The sequence below is a fragment of the Ptychodera flava genome, chromosome 14 (genome assembly GCF_041260155.1).
Source record: "Ptychodera flava strain L36383 chromosome 14, AS_Pfla_20210202, whole genome shotgun sequence".
Classification (NCBI taxonomy): Eukaryota; Metazoa; Hemichordata; class Enteropneusta; family Ptychoderidae; genus Ptychodera; species Ptychodera flava.
In genome coordinates, this window is record NC_091941.1 from 11,766,245 (window position 1) to 11,788,984 (window position 22,740).

Genomic DNA, 22,740 nt, shown 5'->3' on the forward strand with positions numbered 1-22,740 from the left:
AAGGAAAAGCCACACTGTCACCTATTTCAAAAAATGAGGACGGTCTTGAAAATTTTTGTCTTGTAAATTTTTTGATATTCTGTTGCCCTTTAAAAGCAAAAAGTGTAGATTTACAGGGAAAATTAACACCCTGAATTATTCGTAGAGTTTTACAGTGTTATTAATCAACAAATATATTTATCATATCACTATATCTCAGTGTGTTTCGTATCATTTGGCATGTACCAGCTTGTTCCTCTCTAGGCAATTTGGGAAAAAATTGATAATTTTGCTATGATAAGAAATGCGAACAAACATCGTGCGACTAGAATCATTTGACTTGTTAAAAGTAAGTTAATTAAGTAGGCATATCCTATAAAAAGACCTGCGAAGTTACAACTTTTTTCTTTGGTATAGGCCTGAGCTGCCAGCGCTCCCTGACTCCAAGGGAGCCGTCATTATTTATGGTCTGGGGGGTCGGAGGAATCTGAGGGGGGGTCACTCAAAAAATCAAAAGCTACAAGGGGGGTTGCTCAAAAGTGGAGAACAAGAAAGGGGGGGCTACTCAATTTTGTTGATATGTACTGAAGCATTTAGTGGAGTTACGAATTAATACAACAATAATAGTAAAGATATGTATATTCATACCCGGTATTTGTGTACACACACACATATAATATATATATATATATATATATATATATATATATATATATATATATATATATATATATATATATATATATATATAAATCATAATACAGGTGGTTTCAAGTAGAAACTAAAATCTCATTACACTATGTGTTTCACGTTATTGTGATCTTCAGACGAGAATGATCAGCTATTCAACATGGCAAGCCTTATGTTAGAGGCTAGTACTGAGTACATTTTTCAGTATTTCCTTATTAAAGATTGATATACTTGCCTGATCATTCATGAGAAACGTCTGCTTTCTATATTCTACATTGTATAGGTTACAGATAGGGGATAATGTGTAAAGCAAGCTAATTCTGATTCTATAAAGTTCAAAAGTTTAAAACCAGTGGAATGCCTTGACAACAGACTCATCTTTTATTGCAGGAAAATAATAATAAATAATAAATGTGAATAAATGTATGTCTGTCGCTATTTTTTCGTTTTCAAAAAATGTAATTGAAATCAGTGAACTGGAATATGAGTTTTGGAATACTGTCTCAGATTTCTGTTCCTTTGTGAAAAAAATACTCCCCAAGTGCCACCAAATAACACCATTTTAATCTCTTTTTTTTCAAAAGCTCCAATGGCAGGAGGGGGGACACCCCCTCCTGACCTCCCCCCGCGACCGCTTTTGCGGTCGCTTGTGGTGCTTTCACACCACATCTTCCCCCTCTTGTAAACAAATCCTACGGAGAACACTGCATGTCATCAGAGCACTGGATACAGACCTGTAGGCCTACATCAGCCCCTGTCACAGCAATGGAACCTCTTTCCGACACAGTCCTGTACCACAGGGCTTAATCAGGGGCTGTTTTTTGTGGGGGGGGGGTCACTCAAAGTTTCTGTAGCAGAGAGGGGGGTTACTCAAACACGTCATGGTTGGCAGGGGGGTTACTCGAAATTTTGGAGTTTCGAAAGCAATTCCTCCGACCCCCCCAGGCCGTAAATAATGACGGCTCCCTAAGCTTCCTGAAATAAACCGAAGCTATCACAATGCCTGACACTCGACAGTTGTAGTTTTTATGCAATTGCTTTCAGTACAACCACTGGTAAAAAAATTGCATTTTGATCATCAGCACCGGAACGCCATGCCACACATGTAACTCTTTAGGGAGTCGTCATTATTTACGGCCTGGGGGTCACTCAAAAACTGAGGTTGCTCAAAATATGGAGAGGAAGAACGGGGGGTACTCAATTTTTTGTGCGAAATAATTATAATACCTCTCAGATTGCACCATTCCACACATCAATTTCTCAAAATTTTCGATGCGAGAGGGGGACACTCCGCTCGCGTGGCCCCCCTCGAGGTATTCTAACAGTTTCATTATAAAAAGAAAAATCGTTAACACATCTCAGATTGCACCAGACTGCACCATTGCATACATCAATTTCTCAAATTTTTCACAGGATCTAGGACAAAACTGAACTGTTGTGAATTCATCTTTTATTATCAAAGAAACATTTTCATCGACTTCAGTTCAAAAACCATTTTGACATTTAGCTATACTATATTCAGGCTTTTCTTTAGAAGCTGGCAGTTGGAGAAATGACACAATGAGGTCACAGATTTTCCATTCCTGCATATTCTTTGGTCTTCAGTCTCTGGCAAACTGAGAACTCGTTTTTACAAAATGTGTTGTCATTGCTTGGTTGAATATTGAATATTGTGACCATGCAAGAATGTAATAAAAATATAAGTGTTCAAAATGTCATTTTCAAACAGTTTTACCGAGTGCAAAATAAATTGAAACATTTCTCAGACTGCATCATTACACACACCAATCTCTCAAAATGTTCAATACAAGAGGGGGGACCCCCCTCTCGTGCTCTCCCCCGGGGTGTTCTAACAGATTTACTTAAAAAAAGAAATTAAAACACCTCTCAGATTGCACCAGACTGCACCATTGCACACATCAATTTCTCAAAATTTTCGACGCAAGAGAGGGGATAGGCCTTCTGACACTTCCCCCTCAGCCTCTCGCGTGTTTCCCCGTACTTTCAAATTCTGCCCAGTCAGATATCCTAGTGAAACCCCTGTCATGATACCAATCCAAGTTAAACAATACTATATGGTTGGATACTGGTTATAGCGTGAGCTTTTATATCTGTCCTTGTTTTCACTTTGAATTTCATTTTATTGGTGTCACCTTTTCAACCGTCATGATATAGGGGCCTAATCGATGATAATCTAGCAGGGTACATCAGGATTTGAAAAGTCTTTACTATTGCTGTATTTATGTATATTTTACAAATACATGTATCGGTATTAACTTTTCTAAGGAGGGTCAATCAAAATGTCTGAGTTAGAGAGGGGGTTCCTCAAATTCATCGTGGTTGGCAGGGGGGGTTACTCGAAATTTCGGAGTTTCCGATGAAATTAATCCGACCCCCGGCCATAAATAATGACGGCTCCCTTAGGTGTAAAGTTACACGTCTTTTCTAGTTTTTGGAAGCGGTAGATGAGTTATATTATTGTAATGTTTTAATTACATTGTGAATACGGCTGAATATGACTTAAATATGATTGCTATTACATGTAGCAACGCCCCGGGAAAATCTGAAAAAAGCACGCCCGGTAGGCCTACGCTGATTTGAGTTGCGATGCATACCAAAAGTCACTATTGAGTTTTGTGCATTTTGGTGTAAAACCTCAGAGAACCTAAGATAAACAAACAAACAAAAACATCAACCAACCAAACAAACAAATGAACACACTAAAACAAACAAATAATCAACCAACGAATCAAACAAAGTAAACAACAAGTAATAAATAACAAATAAATCACGGTTACTCTACAGTAACTGTGAATAAACAAAACCCAAACACACAAACATAAATAAACAAATAGATAAAGAACAGAGAAAACGATAAATTGAATAAGAATTGAACTAATGGGCCGAACAACACATGCAGCATTGTCAAAATGTGACGTCAGTATCACCACATCGAAAGTATGTATAGTGGCTATAGGGATATTGATGTTACATTTTGAATGTGTTGCATTTGTTGTTCTGTCCATTATTTCAATCTTGTTCAATTTAGTGTTTTCTCTTATATCAAATAACTAAACTACTTATTTGTGTGTTTGTTTTGTTTCTTATTTAATTATTACCTAGTGTTTGGTTTTGTTTGATTGGTTGGTTGATTGTTTGTTTCTTTTTCGTTTGTTTGTTTGTTTTGTATATGTTTGTATTTTGGTTTTTATTATTTCTTTTTTGCGTATTGTCGGGTTTTGTTTTTGTTTATTTACTTGTTTGTTTATCCTGGCTTCCCTGTAATACATCATGCTCTTTCTCGTGGACGCAAATTGGGATGTCTAGGGAGATAGTGTACCGGTATATCAAATTTACTCTCTTTTAGTTTAGTTCACTGTCGATTCAACGGGTGTGGATTATTGAGTACAGTAATTAATTTTGCATTTCATACGATCATAAGCTTACGGTTTTCCCATGCCTAAGTGAACAGTTGAATTATTAACTAAAACAAATATATTATTCATTCATTTATTCATTCACTCATTCATTTCTACCAATACCTTAATGATCGAATATAGACAAAACGTGTAACTTTTGATGCCATCGGACATTCACACGTAGCAGTGGTATACATTGAACTTGGGCACTGGGGGGGGGATGCTAATTACTTGGCATGAAACAATGATATAATATTATTGTACAACGATGGGAAATACATCACAGATTATAGCCAGTTATGGGGTCAACAGTGAAGCCTCTTTTGTCGGCTTCCTGCAGCCGAGAGTGCACAGTGCATGTGCTTACGAACTGTGAAAAGCTATTTATTAAAGTCGCGAAGGAAAGTGTCTGCGTTGGTTTTCACAGCGCCCTCATTAGCCAATTAATTTTATCCAAAATGGCCGATAACACGAGTGGAGGCAGTGAGAGCAGTGGAAATAATGCGGCAAATAATGGACAGGTAGTCGCGCAGGGCCAGAATGGAGAGGTAATATACTTAAAGATTTGTACTTAGATCTAACAGTCTCCGAAAATGCGTTAATACCCTGTTAAATGTGGTATTTAGAGACATTTTTCAGTAACGTTGCCCGTCGTCCGTATAACACTGAATATTACGCCGCAACCTCGACTCAGCTGAGCGAGAGACAATGCAGTTGAATCGAATCCACAGTATCACGAAACAGTTTTCTCTGAACACGAAACCATGATCTATCGTGAATACCTGACTATTGAAAAATCGGTTACAACATATTACGCCTTTGGAAACCGCCGTTTCTCAGGTTGGAGCGAATTTCATTTTGACCTTGGGCGACATCTTGTATTACGGAGTGCTTTATCACGCTCACAGTTTACATTGTAATTGTAACAGCGATGCAGAACGATGTCTTGGTAATGTACGATGTAAATAGACATGTACACAGACATAAACACATTTATTTTTATATATTTCTATAAACACAAATGTACAGTCAATCATAATCCATGTCAATCTCCCAGCATCCTATATTCCATATTCTGTACGTGTATGGATATCTTCATCCCTTCCGGAGCATTGTACAGGTTGCACAATTAATAGTCTAATAGACTATTAGACTAGAGTTAGGGTGACCGGACGATTTTTAAAACTGGAATTTTTTGCCAAAATCTTGATGACACCTGTTGAAAGTGTTGGTACAAAGTCCAAATCTGAAAAAATAAGTTGGCTAATTAGCATGATCACAATTTGGCAGCCTCTGGAAAATCAAAGTTTCCAAATTCTTTCCCTTAGAATATTGCAATGAGGAATAATGAGACAGTGTGACCAAAAATTGGGTCAAATATTGTTAAAATGGCTCAAAGATGACTAACTGTACAATAATGAGTCAGGTGAAAGGTGCATTGATAGTTTCCAAATCATTTCTGTGAGAATATTGTATAGGTTGATAAGTCCAGTGAAAGAAAATGGAAGATTGTCCTCACGCTGACCTTTGTGTTTCCAGTATCATGGATACAAGCCATTGTTTCTGGTCAGAGACAGGTGCACACGGGTGAAAAAGTATGTTGTTCAAGTACGGCACTATTAAGCCTTCGATTTCGAGCATTCACTCTCAGAAAACTCGTGTCAGCCCCATTGTAGGGAATAGGAGGGCCTCTCGTCCGGTCACCCTACTAGAGTACAGACGGGCAAACAAGGAGAGTGCAAATGTTATTCATCAGGCAGTGCATCAGACAAGGACAGAGATATTCAAGTTGTGAGGAAGAACAATTGAGGCATGATAAATATAGATGAAGAAGGATTTTGGAAATACATGTATTGAAATTATACCCCCCCCCCACCCCCACCCCCGTACAGTTTAAGCATCCCACATTCACCCATAAGCTTCTGAGTATGCCACATTAACCATAAACCCTTGCATGATAATTCCATTGATCTCATACCCTACACCACTTTGTTACTCGCAGAGATGTCTTTCAAATTTTTTTTCACAGAATGTGCCAACTGTAATACTACAAGTAGATTGAGATCCCTTTCGTATATTGCTTGTCTGTAAATTGTTCACTTGTTAGATTGTTGGGTGGCTGGATAAATGAGAGAATCTTTTTCACATGAATCATACAGCTTTGGAGGAATAAGCTCTCTGATTGTAGATATATTGTATGTAATTTTTACAATCTTTCAGTTATAAGCTAGCCCAATGTTTATTATATCATTTCCTAATTTGTACCCTTCATAAATGTTCAGTATCAAACATGAACATTTTGTCGTTCATTTTATTCAGAGCTCAGATTTTGGAATATTTGTCATATTTTCATCAAATCTTTAAGCAAGCAGACTATAGTGTTGTTCAAGTTTTAGTTGAGTACATTTATTTTTCAAAGTGTATGTTGTGGAGACTCAAAATGACTCATTGCTTCTTTAGTTTGCCATGCAGCTCATGTATTTTGGCATAATTCGTTGAGACAGAAAACTTGTTGATACATGCGGCACAACATGAAAATTCAGTTGATGCATAGAAAATTACGGTTTACACTTATGAAAAAGTAAATAAATTTGTTATCTGTTACCTTCCCTCTCATGGAAACAGAAACTCTGCAAATGGTTGAGTACAAATTCAAAAATCACCGAGCATTTACTGATTTTTGAAATTCAAAATGTCTGCCATTCCTGTGTTAACTCTATGCGGAAAGTGAAATGTTCGATTTTCAAAATATTACGACTGTAACAATTTTTCTTACACCGAGAGCTTTAAAATGAGCCCCAACAAATGGTATACCAGAAAAGTACTGAAAAAATTGAGAACTTAAATATCTATCCCAGAGACATAGTAACATAAAACTGTTGTCTGACAGGTGAATCAACAGGGAGAGCAGGGTCAGCAGCAGCAACAGCAGCAGCAGGGCGGTTGGCAGATGCTGAAAGGTTTTGCTTTCCGTCTTTTCATCATCTATATGATCAGCAGTTTCTTCAGAGGCAAATCAAACACCCCAACCTCCAATCCCGATGGAACCGTGGCTCAGTTTGGTCAGAATTTGTTTGCAAAGGGTACAGTCATGGTAAGTGAATGGTTTCATCACTGTCTGAATTTCTCGGACATACATGTGTATCACCTTCCATAACAACATAAACACAGTACACACACACACACACACACACACACACACACAAACAATACATAAAGAAAAGGACGTAGTCAGGAGAAATTTGTTTTCCCACGGCAGACCGATGTGAGTTTCAGCCTTTTTCCTTATTTTAGTAGTTCTGTAAAGTCAGTCTGTTGACAAAGGTTATTTACATCACAATTTCCATAAACTGCTCCATTGTGCAGGAAATACGCTGTAGATAGTGCAAAATTTTTGGCTGATTAATATTCTCCAAAGATAATGAATCGGACAACATTCATTCATACACTCTGCATGAATTAATACAATTTTAGTACACTCAATATGAGATGTAAGGCCAAAAAAAATTAATTGTGCTGTTCCGATAACATGGTTTTCAAAAATAGGGTAGGTAGGTTGGCAGGAATTTTTTTTTTCCAAAATATTTTTGTTTTTAAATATGCATTTTTCAGGGGTTCAGTGCCGTCAACACTGGCCACAACATTTCCAGAAAAATGTATCATACATATAAAAGGAAAAAAACCATAAAAGATACCCTCGTTCAAGCAAAAATCAAATGCCAAGTAACGAACGCATGATTTTACGGGTTTTCTCTTTTTTTTACTTCAGTGTTTACGTAGCTCTAGAAAGTTTAGAGTCGGCAGGTAAAATATACGGTAGGTTGGGTTATCGGAACAGCACAATTGTTTTGTTTGGCCTAACCATATAGTATCAATTTATAGGAGGTTTATTCGGAGAGAAAACATGGCCATTTTTCTAAAAAATTCCCATAACACTTTCATTTTTCTGCAACTTAGTCTCATCATTGTTAGATCTCCATTGGCATTGCTATGGCCCTACAAACATTCACATTGATATCAGGTTGATTTGTAGAATAAACTGAATGAAATCAGGTGGTGGCATGTGCTGGCTCCGTACAGTAATTGACAGTGAGTTTACCCATCTTTTTCTGCTGTGACCACCTTCCCAAAGAGGCAAAGGCCAGCCGGAGACAAAACACAAAGGGGATGTGAAAGTGAACAAGCAATCCCTGCATTTAATTTCAACCTTTTCACCGCCATGGTTTTGCCCAAATCCATCGATATCAATGGTGAGTGAGGACCTATTTATAGAGAAAAGGGGTGAATGGGTCTATCAGGTACGGATGTACTATCAGTCATGTAGGAGCATAGCAATTGATGTTGGATGCTTGTATTTTAACAGGACATGAAGATCTACATATCTGAGGAGGAAGACTTTCGCAAGTTTAACGACAGCAAGTACTTGTTTTGGGAAGAACGTGATTTAGAATACGGGGACTGGACTAGCGGACCCAACGGTGATGGATCATATACACATGATGGCTTCATTGAAGCTACTGAGGTGAGTCCTGTCTGGAAGAACCATTTGCTCAGTGACAAATACTTCAATGTATCATTTGTTTTATACACCCACACAGGTACAGTGTCATGGTATGAAATATGAGGACTAGAGTGTAATATTTTATTGAGATTTTAAAGGCCTAGTACCTATAACTTTTGGTAATTTAAACTTTATTTTTTGTTTTGTATGTTGATTGCAGTTTCTGGTTCTACTCCCCAAGGCATGTTAAAACCCTACTTATTGGCTTGTCAGCCCACCATGTATATTTGTAGAATGCACTGTTATTGCTCACTTTTAAATTATAGTTCAGACCAGAATTCACTTGTCAACAACAGCAATGCAGTTTACACATGTAGAGACCAAGTGTACAAGCTTAATGCTGTGTATCTCGATAATCTTTTGGGAGCAGAACAAGAAATTGTATTTTACAATAAAAACAAAAATTGAGAAAAAGATCAAAATTTACAGCAACTGGGCCTTTAAATATTTTCATCAACTGCATATTTGTTTGACATCAGGGAGCATACCATTGTTTAAATCACTGAAAATAGAAAACATAGATAAGGAAAATACAGATGGACAAACTTCAGTTTAATAACACTGCAATCCAATCTATCTTGAATATGTGAATGGAAGGAAAGATTCCATGTGACAATTTAGCTGTTGTCAGGGAAATTTATTTCTTTATTAGAATAATTGAATAAATGCTAATTTTTTAATCAATGAGAGCAAGTATCAACCTAGTTTACGAAGAAGGGACACATTATTTAGTGTTTTTAAGGTGGAGCTGCATGTTGCCAACACAGTTTTTTCAAAGGAATATTTCTCATCTTAGATGACAGGGAAACCCCCTCATACTATATATTTTCGAAAAGCAGAGAATAATAGAATCTTACACCCCCAAGGACCGGGGATCAGATTTCTCACACGAGTCGGGGATATTTTGTCTCACACAAGCCTGCGGCTCGTGTGAGACAAAATATCCCCAACGAGTGTGAAAAATCTGATTGCAGGTCATTGGTGTGTGAGATTCTTTTTCTCACATGACTACAAAATGCATTAAATTCACATTGGACACTTACAACATTATCTAAAATCGTGACAACTCTGTCGTCTGCCACTGTACTCTGACCTGCTTACTTTGTAGTTCCGGTCCGTGTGTTACTCGTCGTGCCATTGGATAACATTTCGCGCGTTGAACGAAACAGACTGTTTATCATCCAATCAGAGCTCATGTAATATTTACTGCAGAGTGTGGGACGATTTCTGAGAGTGTGAGATCGATTTTTCCCACACCGTCGATCCCGCACTCCCAGTGGCCAGGAATGTGAGAATCTAAAGTTTAGTGTGGTACCAATAGTTTACCTGAAGGATGTTGTGGATGTATGTTTGGGGTAAAAAACCTTAATTTTTGTATTAATGATAACAATTAATTTAATTCAAAAACTTGACACTAATTTCTGAAATGTAATACTTCACTTGAAAGAAGAGTATATGTAGAAAAAAACGACTATTTTATTTTACATTATCTATCCTCATATAATGGCATGGGTTGAAAGACTGACATTCAAAAAAAGTGATTAAAAACATGATTAGCAAAATTAAAATGCCTCTCATTCAAAAATGTTAGTATTTTATTGCCAAACAAAATAATTGTTTTGTTACATAGCATTTAAAGAAGATAATGTGAAAATTTCAGAAAATTTGACCCAGCCAGAGTGGAATTCAATTCTTTGGAAATATTGAAATTGGGAGACAAGAGAAGCTTGGAAATCGGGTAATTTGCATACATTTGCATAAGTTAACACTTCCTTATCACATAATTTACGACTGCTTTACTAGGTAAAAGGTGAACCCAACCAATATTTTAATCGTGGGTCAACAAATTAATTAAAATTTAACGAATATTTGCAAAAAAGTGATTTTGGAGCAAAATATGCTGTGTTGGGTGCAGCGCCCCCTCATAAGCCAGAAACATTCTTTATCGTGGTAATGACATTTCATCATTGATTAAAGTTATAGATACATCTTTGAGACAGTTTTTAGCAAGTGTTGATTTCTCTGGTGTGATTTCTTCTATTGACAAGCTGTACTGTCTTCTTACTTTCAGAAAATGCTGAACAATGGTACCATCTTCATTCATGTGTATTTCAGCAAAGCAGGAACATCACCGGAGTCTCGTCTCAAGGGGAAGTATGCAAAGAAAGCTGTGGCATACAGATCAAAACGTAGGTTAACAAATTAATCTATGTACACTGAGGGAGTGAAACTGAAAGTTTCCCGAAGCTGTCATTGAATAGAAATGACGCGGTGCAGTCCATAAAAACAAATGTAAATCTTAGTAATTGTATCAGGTGTTAGATATTTTTAGAAACGCCTTTCTCAAAAATTCTCTGCAAAATATTCTTACAGTGGCAGATTTTGTAAAGATACCGGTATAACAATTGATGGATTTGCTACAGTAGACCATTTGTTTGTATGCATTGCAAAATATGTGCACGCTTAACCAGTTAGCAGAAATATAGACAAGAAAGTTAAAAAATATAATTACTCAAAAGCAGGACGAATGTCTACTAGGTCTGCAATAATTTTCATCTCTAGGCTACAGTCATGTATTTTGAACACCACAAAATGTTAAAGTTATATTTCCACTATTGTACTTTAATATTTGCTTGCTATGACCTAGGTGTATCATCTTTGTTTTTCAACAACCACAATTTTGCATTTTTTTTGTCTCAGTACTGAATAAATACAAGAAGAAACGTTACCATAAAATGGTGAATCTACTGACGGGAGAGACAGATGCCAGTCCTGACATAAGAAGGGTATGCCAACATTGTACAAAATTTATCTGACCTTTTGTTTATCGAAAGTGTCCAAATATCGGTAAAAGATTTATTTGATGTGGCCTGTGTGACCCCTGAACTTTGACCTTATAGTTTTACTAAAGGTAGCTAGATTCATCCTACCATGCAAAGTAATTTGAAACTGAACTGAATAATGTGTGCAGGCTGAATTTTAGATGAGCAACATGTAGATTCAAAAGGACATACATCTCAACTTCTTGCTGAGAAATGATCCCAACAGAGATTCATGTTCCAGTGTCAACAATTAAGATATCAGTTTGTTGTTTGTACTATGTCAAAGGTGCTGTGTGTGTGTGTACTATGTTAAATCAGAAGTCTTTACAAACAATCTACTGTGTTTTACTAAGGTCAACTAGATTACTTGTGAAATAAGCAGATATTCAAGTCACTTTTCCGTTTTATAGTGAAGGCCTATATGTAGACACAGAGAGCTTGCTCAAATACGTAATTATACTGTATGTAAGTTGTGGGACATTTCATCAACCATTGATTTAAACAAATCACAGTCATACAAACAAACTTGCTGATAGTTGTGTGTTCACTGAAAGACAATATGACGGATGTAAGAAACTTAGGGGGAAAACAAGCGCACAATCAACTGCATAAGTTTCTGAGATTCATGATTATTAAAACTTTCAAATGTGTTTTGGTTATGTAAGATTTTATTGATCACTTCTGAGTGACCTAAGCTGTTATAGGTGTTAGATAATGAATTTCTTTATTGTCCCATCATTAAATGTAGTGAGAGAGTTATACTTACCCCTGGAAACAAATACTAGACATCATTGTCCTAACCAAGGAAAAGGTCTAGGACATGCGAAATTGCACTTAGAAATCTGAACATGGTTTCAGTATAGCTGCAGGTTTATTACAAATGTTCAAAATGAACTGTCAACAGTCAGGTATTCTGTTCTTTGTAAAATTTCAAGACAGGTGTAGTTTTTATTTTCTTTGAGCTTGAACTTAAGGTTCAAGAGGATTTGTCAGCCAGTAACTTATAACAAAATATTTCAAGAATGTGTGTTTCTGAATAACATTTTCATGATTGGTATCAGGATGGCTAAACTCTGGAATCATCCAACCAAAACGTTTCCCCTCCACCAGTTTAGACTAGGGTTAGGACTAGGTCTATGGTGAGTGTCAGATAGGTACTATTTTACATGTTAAAGAAGCAGCAGAAAGACGGCTATGAGTAGTGTGATCATAATTTTTATGTTTGATTGTATATACAGAGTGTAGATGATAACAGGCCAGCAGAGATACAGTCACACTGGCATCCCAATCTGACCATCAACATCTTAGATGACCACACACCATGGAGACAGGGTTCTATACCATCACCACTTGATAAATGTAAGAATCTTATCATACACATCTGTCTCTGTTTGTTATAAACTTGCATTTACCTCCCAATCAGAGTTTTATACATGGCCTAACTTTGATAAGTTTCAACTGAAATTCTACAGAGAACTTCAGAAGTGACCAGTCCATTGCAAAGAAACCAATAAGGTTGAGTCAAGGGAGGTTGTTGAGATACATAAACAAAAAAACAGCCTATCTCCAACAGACTTGGGCAGACTTTGGTGTAATCTCATCATTTTAAAACAGTCAGTTTGTACCACTGTACTTTGAATGTAGGGAATCTGGTATGGGTTTGAATCGCCACAGTGTCATAGTACAAGTCTGAGTGTGTATCAGGTAAGATCAGATAGTAATCAAAAAATAAGCAATAAATCTGACAACCTTAAGATTATTTCACGCATTGGAGAGGGAAAGTTAATATTTGAAAGCGTTACATGTAATTTTGTTCCACAAAACATTGTAACAGACAACAGTTACAAACAATATGAATAGAAATTGATCATGATCAAGTTGTGATTAAGAATATTGATTGAGAAATAATGATTTTCCTCGTAAAGAATAGGATAACGAAAAATTTCCTTTTTCAGTTTTCTTTCTCACATTAGGTGTTAACCTTTTGAGTGCCAAAGTCAATTTTTGTTGCCTTTATGAAATGTACCCCAGTCGATTTTTTTTCAGATTTTATCCAAAATTTTAATAAAAAATTGTAGCCAATGAAATGTGATATCCATTTGGTCCAAAATTATCAAAAAAATTACAGAAAAATTCATAAAAACTGGTAAAATGTTGCACTGAAATTTGGTGGGAAAAATTACAGCATTCAAAGGGTTGAGCAGCAAGGATTCTGCAAACTTCCTATTGCAGAGAGTATTCCATTTACTGAAGATTTCATTCCAGTGATGAGCACCCTCTATTTGGCTAGGTTCCTACCATCGAGGAAAGTCAAAGTCAAGGACAAATATGTATTTTATTGAAAACTCTGATTTCTTTTGTGTTTGCTTGTAAAAACATTGACTAGATAATCTAGTCTGTGAGTTGTGAATTTGAAATTGCAGGCGCTGAAGACATGCATTTGCGGATGTCGCAGGCATTGAATCCTTAAACCATCATCATTACAGACTGCCAGACATCAACCTCATTATTAATTTCCATCACAGACATCAAATTCATATGCAAGGGGCATTTGGAGACGTAACATTTGTCCTTGCAGACATCAGTTCATTTCAGAATTTGCAAGTACAAACACTGGGTTTATTCGCAGTCATCAAGCAGTTTTCTTTGTCAGTTACCGACATTTAATTCTTTTAACATTGTCATTGATGATGTCTAGTTTATGTTTATATTTCATTGCAGATGTTAATTTTATGTTTTATCGCTGAAGGTGTCTGAGTTCAATGTATGTGTAATTGCTTTAAACTTCATATGTGTTACTCATCGCAGATGTCTGCTCTATTTCTATCATCCGTTACATGCCACATCACTTGTATCTGCCATTTTAAATACTGACCACAATCTTGCTTGTCTTTACAGACATTGATTTTCATCCATCTGGAGACTACTATCCAGTCATTTACATCAATGACTATTGGAACATGGGCAGTGATTACATGCCGATCAATGAAACCACACCGTAAGTTTCCAAAAAACTCCTACAATATTCTTTATGCCTTTCCTCACAGGGTACCTTCGTCGTCATGTATTTGTCAAGTACATTCAATTTTATTCAAGCTTTGAAAAACAAAAATTTGCCATATCACCCAAGTCTTTAAATATTTCACTACTATTCTAATAATTATTGGTTTCATTGATTCCTGTATTAACCATCTCTGGTGGTGCACATCTCTTCACCAACATAGTTCGTTTGAACTCTCTTGTTTCTTGTGGACAAGTCAGGCCCCTACTTAGGGAAATGGGATGAAGGGTTAAAAAGAGTTGTAAATATACATCAAATTTTATAAATGAAGAAAAAGACCCTAAGTAAATTTTAATGTTTCAGTGATTTACTGCATTCAGACCCATGGTTACCAAGTATTTATCGATTGTGACTGCCCATTGTTTTTGTTAAAGGTGGTACCTAGGTAAATGTTACCGGGGTTCCCCAGTCATTTTACTAGGGTTACCCTTGGTATATCAGTGCAGTTATGCTAGCGGACAACAGAAATTTTACCAGGATTCCCAAATCATTTACCAATGTTCCCCAACCATAGCAACAACACTGCTGCCATAAGTGTGTTCAAGTCTTCTTGATGTTGTCACTCCAGGGCTGGATTTGGAAATTTTACATGGGAGAGAACCTGTTGTGGAATCACTCATCAGGCTGTTCTGTAAGCAACTTTATAGGGAATTGTATTCTTTGACTTGCAGTCTCTGCTTTCAATGTCTTTGATTGATTTTCATGGTGTTTTTGGATTTCGCAGTATAACGCCACTACTTGATAAGAATCAGCAAAAAACCTCAGAGTATTGCTTAGTAATTGACTCGACTATTAAATCAAATAGACATATTTACGCTCAGCTGTGGGATTGTCTCTTACAGGAAGTTACCCCTGAGCTTGACATTCTCACCAATATCCATGATCAAGTGGCAAATGTATGCGGCACAGAGCATGAGAAACCAATGGACACAGATACTCGGAGATGACATGGTTGATGATGACGAGGATGATCAAGACAGTCTCAAAGTAAGTCAAGAATCTGTTTATCTAAACTAACAGTACTGTTCATGAGAATTTAAGATGAGAAAATGAGTAGATCAGTCATCCATGGCATATTATCATGTCTGTTGGACATATCTGTACACCGTATCTTTGTCCAGAGTGTCACCTTCACTTTAGAGATAATCTTATGAGACACAAAGCTTTGTCTACTCGGGCACTATTTGTATTGAACAGACTGCTACAAGGATTGTATTAAACTGTTTTTGTGATGTAAATACCTACCCCTATCAGTTGTCTTTGATTCTACAGGGTGTCCTTCATTCTTGAGATTTATTTTCATCGGTGGCTTTTATATCTACCAATCTTTTTATTTTTCACTTTTTCACAACCCATTTCGTTTGATTCTTGGGTTGCTCAATCAGTTGATTGATCAATCATTCTGGACAGACAGACTCCACTGAATTTCTTTGTCTGAGCAGGATAATGTCCTCTGAATGCCAATTTTCTCAGACTCAGCAGGATAAATGCCAACTTCAAAATATATATATATATATATATATATATATATATATATATATATATATATATATATATATATATATATATATATATATATATATATATATATATATATATATATATACCACTGAATTTCAAGGGACTCAGCAGGATAAATGCCAACTTCAAGACACCTTGAAAATCAATTGAATTTCAAACGACTTTGCAGGAGAACGGTTAATTCAAATTTTCTATTTTCAAGTTAGTAATAATACATCTGTGAAAACATTGTAACAACGTTTATTTTAAAATGAAGGAAAATCATCAAAATCAAAATTAAGTACAAGGCTGATGGTAATTTACCAGGGTTAAATATTCAGATCAGATCATATAACTACTCAGTCACTGTTCATTACAGCAGTGGTTCTTTGCTGTCCAGTGAAAAACTTAAGAAAGTTCAACACATGGATTGTCTTTATCGAGTAACCTGAATTTGTATGAAACTGTTCATTTGACAGCTAACACTACTGTTCTCACCATTTCTTCATGTTTCAGAAAGCATTTTTGGAAACTAATCCTTATTTACTCGGTCTAACCATCATAGTATCCATAGTTCACAGTATATTTGAGTTCTTGGCTTTTAAAAATGGTAAGAATTTACAATCCATTATTTTCTGTGAAAATTTTACATCCTTCTCAGCTGATTGTCAATACTGCTTGGATGTGAAGGAATAACCAATTTTTTTGGACATCAAAAATAAATCCGCTCAAGATTTGATATCAGTAAGAAATTGTCATCATAGTTAGATGGATGGAGAAATTATGTGATCAAGTTGCTGTGAAATTTCATCCACAGAAGTACAATTGTGACTTCCATACTGCAGATCTAGTACACACTGCCAATGCAATAATGAGTATCCCCAATATGATATTACTATCAATAGTTATGGTGTTTTTATGTTACTTAAATTTTTGTAGTACTTTTGGTCAATACGGTATAATTACACATAATGTAACATAATAGGTATGGAAATTACACGATTATTTCACAGATAATGCACTGACTCATGAAAAGCATTGAACCATAATATGTTGAATTGTTTACTTACAAATACATTTTGATAGATGTTGAAATTTCTTTACCATACAACTGCATTCTGACAGCCTTGTGAGTCCAAAGTTTGATTATGTAATAATGCTTTGCAGACATCCAATTTTGGAAGAACCGTCAGTCGCTGGAAGGCCTGTCTGTGAGATCGGTCTTCTTCGGAGTGTTTCAGTCAATGGTAGTGGTCTTGTATGTATTGGATAATGAAACCAACACAGTGGTTAGAATATCTTGTTTCATAGGCTTGCTCATCGATATGTGGAAGATTACCAAGGTCATGTCCATCAAGGTAAGATATGTCATGCCACACAATCTCACATACAACCACTTTGTAAAAGTGATGTCAATGGCATGTAAGCATTTTCTCTGTTTTAAAGAACAACGATTTGCTCTAGCCAACATGACTTGTTGTGTTTCATAATAGTGAGTTGCATATGACAATGCACCATTTGCCATCATTCATTTCAAATATGACCACTACCATGTACTGTTTGAAATAAGATACCAGTAACGCCCTAGTATCAAAGACATGTTCACGGTACCTCTGAGGAAGGGGCTTTGTGGAGGGGTTGTGGTCAGCTTTAGGTACTAGAGTTACTCATTTCTTCAGTATTTAATAGTTGCTATTAGATAGTGAGCCCTTCTTAATGTTATGACTTTTCATCAGTCTATGATAACATTAATCAGTATTATAGGTTACCTGCTGTGTTATCTTGTCATCCAGTCTCCCTCCAATCCACTTACTTTATGAAGTAGGAGAAAGTATCAGGGAGACTACAGAGATATTAGATGTAGATAACAGTATATAACATACAGCTGGCAAAATTCACAGCATGAAGCACAGATTAAACTTCTTTGCTGCGTTACAGAACATAAGATGAGACACTGATAAGAACTTATCGTCTCTATGTCTATTTCATTTCTTCACTCACTACATATACATTTCTGAAATCAATTGCACTATGTCCCTATAGAGGGCAGCAGATTAACAAAAGCATGGCAGTTACAGCCAACTTTCATCATCGCATTTCTGAATAGCATTATGTACGTCTTCAAAGAGCAATACATAGGATTTTATTCTAGATAGATTCACATTATACCAGAACATTTTACACTTCACTAATTCATGCAATATGTCCTCGGATTCTTCTGTAGGTCGATCGTGAAAATCTTTTGTTTGGGTTTTTACCTCGCATAGTATTTAGTGATAAAGCTACGTATGTAGAATCATCAACAAGGCAGTATGACACGGTAAGAATGTCTTGATTTTTTGTCAAGTCAATGATCATCACACCAAAGTATAATAATATGTTTCTTCCTTCAATTCTTTGAACGTGTGAAATTTATTTGTTTGTACGCATTCATGCTTTCATCAAAAGAGAAACAGAAACTGTTTCTCTGGTTTTTTTGTATCCATTTCAGTCTTAGTTGAAATCATGCATCATAGAAATTGCAAATTTTTTTTATTCACATTTATGTGCAAAATGTTGCAGAACACAGAATACTAGCTACATTTCTATTGTCAGATAATTATGGGCAAAGGCCAAGGAGAAGTTGAGTAACTAGAGTCAGAAAATTATTGAGTATCTTTAGCGACTAATGGTTGCTAGACAGTAATAATAATGAAAATAATAATAATAATAATAATAATAATGATAAAGATTTATAATGTAACTATTCTTACAGAGCTCTAAGCGCAGTACAAAAACATGTTTTATTTTAAGCCCCACTCAAAGTGTCATTGCGTCTTTTAACAGTTGACGACATCATTCCTGCAAGCTGTAGAGTAGTTAACTTGCTCATCGGAGTCTACTGATTCTGATATGATTTAACCCTTTCACCACCATGGTTTGGCCCAAACCCATTGTTATCAATGGTGAGTGTGGACCTGTTTACAGGGAATTGGGGGTGAACAGGGTTAAGCCTTTCACCACTGTGGTTTATCTGACACCCATCATTATCAATCATATGTTGGGACAAGGCAATTAGGATGAATAGGTTAGTAGTTGTAAAGAAAACCAAGAAAGTTAATTTTTCTCACATTTCTGTTAATACAGCTTGCCTTCAAGTATTTATCATGGCTGCTGTTTCCTTTACTGGGATGTTACGCAGTCTATTCATTAGTCTATCAAGAACACAAGGGTTGGTATTCCTGGGTGCTCAATATGCTATACGGATTTCTTCTTACATTTGGTAAGTATATCTCAGTCACTCTGTCAACCAGTAGAAATTTTTCTCGCTATAAAGTGCATATTTTATAAATTTTATTTTATTCCGTCTCAGTAAATGTTTCTAAAACATTGGAGAACAGAGATGGTATAGTCACCCTACAGCAAGACATGAAAGAGACTAAACAGACATTGATCAAACAAATGCTTTCTCTATAATATATAGTGTTCTACAAACATGGTTTGGCCCAAACAAGGTTGTTTCCAATAGTGCGGACCTTTTCACTGAGAAATGGGGTAAACAGAGCGTGTTAAATAAGAACTAACTGTACTTATTGTTACTGTTGTTGAATGCCTTAATCCAATGCATGTTGACCCTTATCACCTTGAATACATCATTTCAAATGAAATAAATTTGCAGTACCAAAGCAGAGAGTATCTACCGTGGTATACAGCAGCAAAACAAAGACTGTACGATGTGCACCATTATGTTTGAAACTTATGAAGGCCTCGCTAAAGTTTAAATAATATCCCGATAAAAAGAAGTCTAAACCCATTTGCTGAAACTTGCGGTCTGTTTGCAAGTTTATTGTAACATATAAATTACCTATGTTAATGTGTACTTATTGCACTCAAGAGCATCGTCCACTGAGAGTTTCTTTGTGATCGTTTTTGTCTCTTGTAGGTTTCATCATGATGACACCACAATTATTTATTAATTACAAGTTGAAGTCTGTGGCTCACCTTCCCTGGCGTATGATGACCTACAAAGCACTTAACACATTCATAGATGACATCTTTGCATTTGTTATTCAAATGCCAACTCTCTATCGGATCGGCTGCTTCAGAGATGGTAACAAACTTTGAACTCTTTAATCTTTTATTCTTCTTTGAGGTAGTTGGTGTCTTGAAAATGAAAGACTTAAACTTTTGCTGAAGCTTTTCTCAAGCAAACTTTCAACTATTCTCTTTCAAAATCATGAATAAAAATCGGGAGTCATTGCATGGATTTTGGTTCTAAAGAAACAGATAACCCAATAATTACCAATATTTAAAAAACAAAATGGCTGCCATCCCCAGTGTAATCTCTATGTGGAAAAATAAAATATCTGATTTTAACAACGCTAAGCCAATAAAAACTGTGTGTACTTCATGAGCTTCAAAATGAGCCCCAAAAAGTCATAGGCCTATTAGAACATTGTAAAAGTTTGAGAGTCCGAATATCTGTCCCCGAGACACAATCTACCTTATAGGTGAATGGAACTGAAAGCCTTGTTACCTGTGACTGTTGATGTATCTTTTACAACTTTGTTCTATCAGTAAGATACACATTCTTGTCCTACTCACAATGGTGAAATACCTCGTCTTCAACTTGGCAACAGACCCTGTTCATGTCAAATGTCAAATGTTGTTGTTTACAACTGAATTTTAGTCCAGACAAGAATTCATTCATCAACAATAACATACATGTAGCATATTTTACACCATGTGTTGCGTTGGCTAAGCTAAGACAGTATATTGTATTAAGCATACTTTCGACAGAGCTGAAGACAAAAGTTAATATGTTCTACAGAACCAAAATATAAAAATATCAAAAGTTAAAGTTACTCTCTCTTGAAGAAGGTAAAATTTATGTTTTTGAGATTCATGCTGTCATTCTACTGTTATCATTTCAATTCATGCATGAAAAACCTTATTTTCATCTGTTCCTTGTACAGTCAGATCAACAGAATTTTTCAGATAGTTTAAAACTGACAACCATGTCATATTTCATTCCACTTATCAGTCACATGAATTTCTGTTCCGTCATATATACATTATGAAATTAAATACACGCATGCACGGGGAGCTTCAGTGACTGAGAAATAGTCCAATCAAAGAGAGTTTTTCTTAGTCTAAACCTAAGACTAGTAATTCCATGATGTAACCAAGCATTCTATTGGCTCTTTCAGATGTGATATTCTTGATCTATCTGTACCAGCGCTGGATCTACCCAGTTGACCTCAAACGCATCAATGAATTTGGCACAAGTGGTGAAATGCATGGTGTCGGGCAGGAAGACGGAGAGGCTGTCAGTAACGGTGATACACCCAAGGCCTTAGAGGAAAAGAGTGAATCACAGTCAAGCAAAACTGCAGAGGACAAGAAAAATGACTGAAAATCAAAACTGAGGACTTCACTGTTATAATGTTGAATACCTTTAATCATGATTTACAGTAACCTTCGAAAGTAGTAACAAAAGTGATAAATTATTGTAGTTTTAAAACTCTAGGATTAAGATTTAGATAAAATGTCATGAATTATTCCTATAATCAGTGATAATTTTGAAATGTCAGGAAAGATTTTACGTTTGTTTTTGTATGGGAATAGTCCGTCTGTAATTTTTTTTTTTATGAAAGCAAATATTGGAGTGTGAAATTTTAGTATCTTTGATGTTGTGAAGACTGCTATGATATGATAGAGCCTTTATCACAGTACTTCAAATTAATAAGTACCAACCAATACAGGGAACCCATCATCCAAGAAACTGCCTTTTACAAATCGTATTAATACTTTCTGTCAGTACTTCAACCTACTTCATCTGCAACAAGAAAAGTTTTGAATTGTGGTCACGGTAGAGAAATGCACAGTGGAGACCCTGTCTATGTTACCTGCACTGTTGAAACTGTATCTCGATATTATGCCCAGTGTGTTACTCTAAACCTCTCATGCCCACACAGAGTATAGACTCAACTATTCCCAGCATGCAATACTATTCCCAGCATGCAACATTACCAGACCCTTGTTTGAAATCATACAAGCAAAGCTGAAACAGACATGTCTCACAAATTGATTTCAAACATTTTAATATGAAGATCACACTTCTTACAGGTATCCTTTCCTGTTGATAATCAATGCTCTAGTTTACCTTTATATTATTTTATTTTAAGTTTCTATTTTTACATATTAAATAACTTATTTCTGAATGCCAAAGTTTATATCATTGAATCATACACCAGACAACTCAGCATGCATTGATCCAGTCTAAAGGGAATATTAACCGGCCATGCTGATATAGAGATACGGAGTGTAGGGAATATTAAACCAGCCATGCTGATATTGAGATACAGAGTGACAAAAGGAAAAACATGAAACCAATTCAATCTCTCCATAACACCTGACGGTTGTAAAAGGTTGAAAAGACACTGAGTGTCCCCCACATTTGGTGTTCTCGACTTGACGTCAACAAAAATCTGCCATCCACCATCCATCTGCAAATTATGTGGATCAGGGATACTGGAAAGATGAAGGAGAGATATGTTAAATTCATGATCTTGTGCATGGGTTGAAATAATTGAAAATGACTGTGATAATAGATGAGAGTTTTTAAGTACATTAAGTACATCTTTGCGAAATGTTTCTGTTGCAGCTGTTTTAAGACTTCACTGTAACTCTGTCTCTATCAGCAATAAAGTTATGAAAACACTATAA

The 22,740-nt window shown here is 36.0% G+C and overlaps 1 protein-coding gene across 1 annotated transcript; it reads left to right on the plus strand.

The window, feature by feature from the left end:
* The first annotated feature begins 4,488 nt into the window (after positions 1–4,488).
* LOC139149362 (putative lipid scramblase CLPTM1) lies at positions 4,489–22,740 on the plus strand. Its single transcript, XM_070721086.1, has 14 exons — positions 4,489–4,636; positions 6,979–7,182; positions 8,452–8,610; positions 10,721–10,838; positions 11,350–11,435; positions 12,710–12,830; positions 14,370–14,469; positions 15,375–15,519; positions 16,549–16,642; positions 17,200–17,390; positions 18,257–18,352; positions 19,159–19,294; positions 19,955–20,122; positions 21,222–22,740. Exons 1-14 carry the CDS (start codon positions 4,547–4,549, stop codon positions 21,425–21,427), a joined length of 1,914 nt encoding a protein of 637 aa, XP_070577187.1. The 5' UTR covers positions 4,489–4,546; the 3' UTR covers positions 21,428–22,740.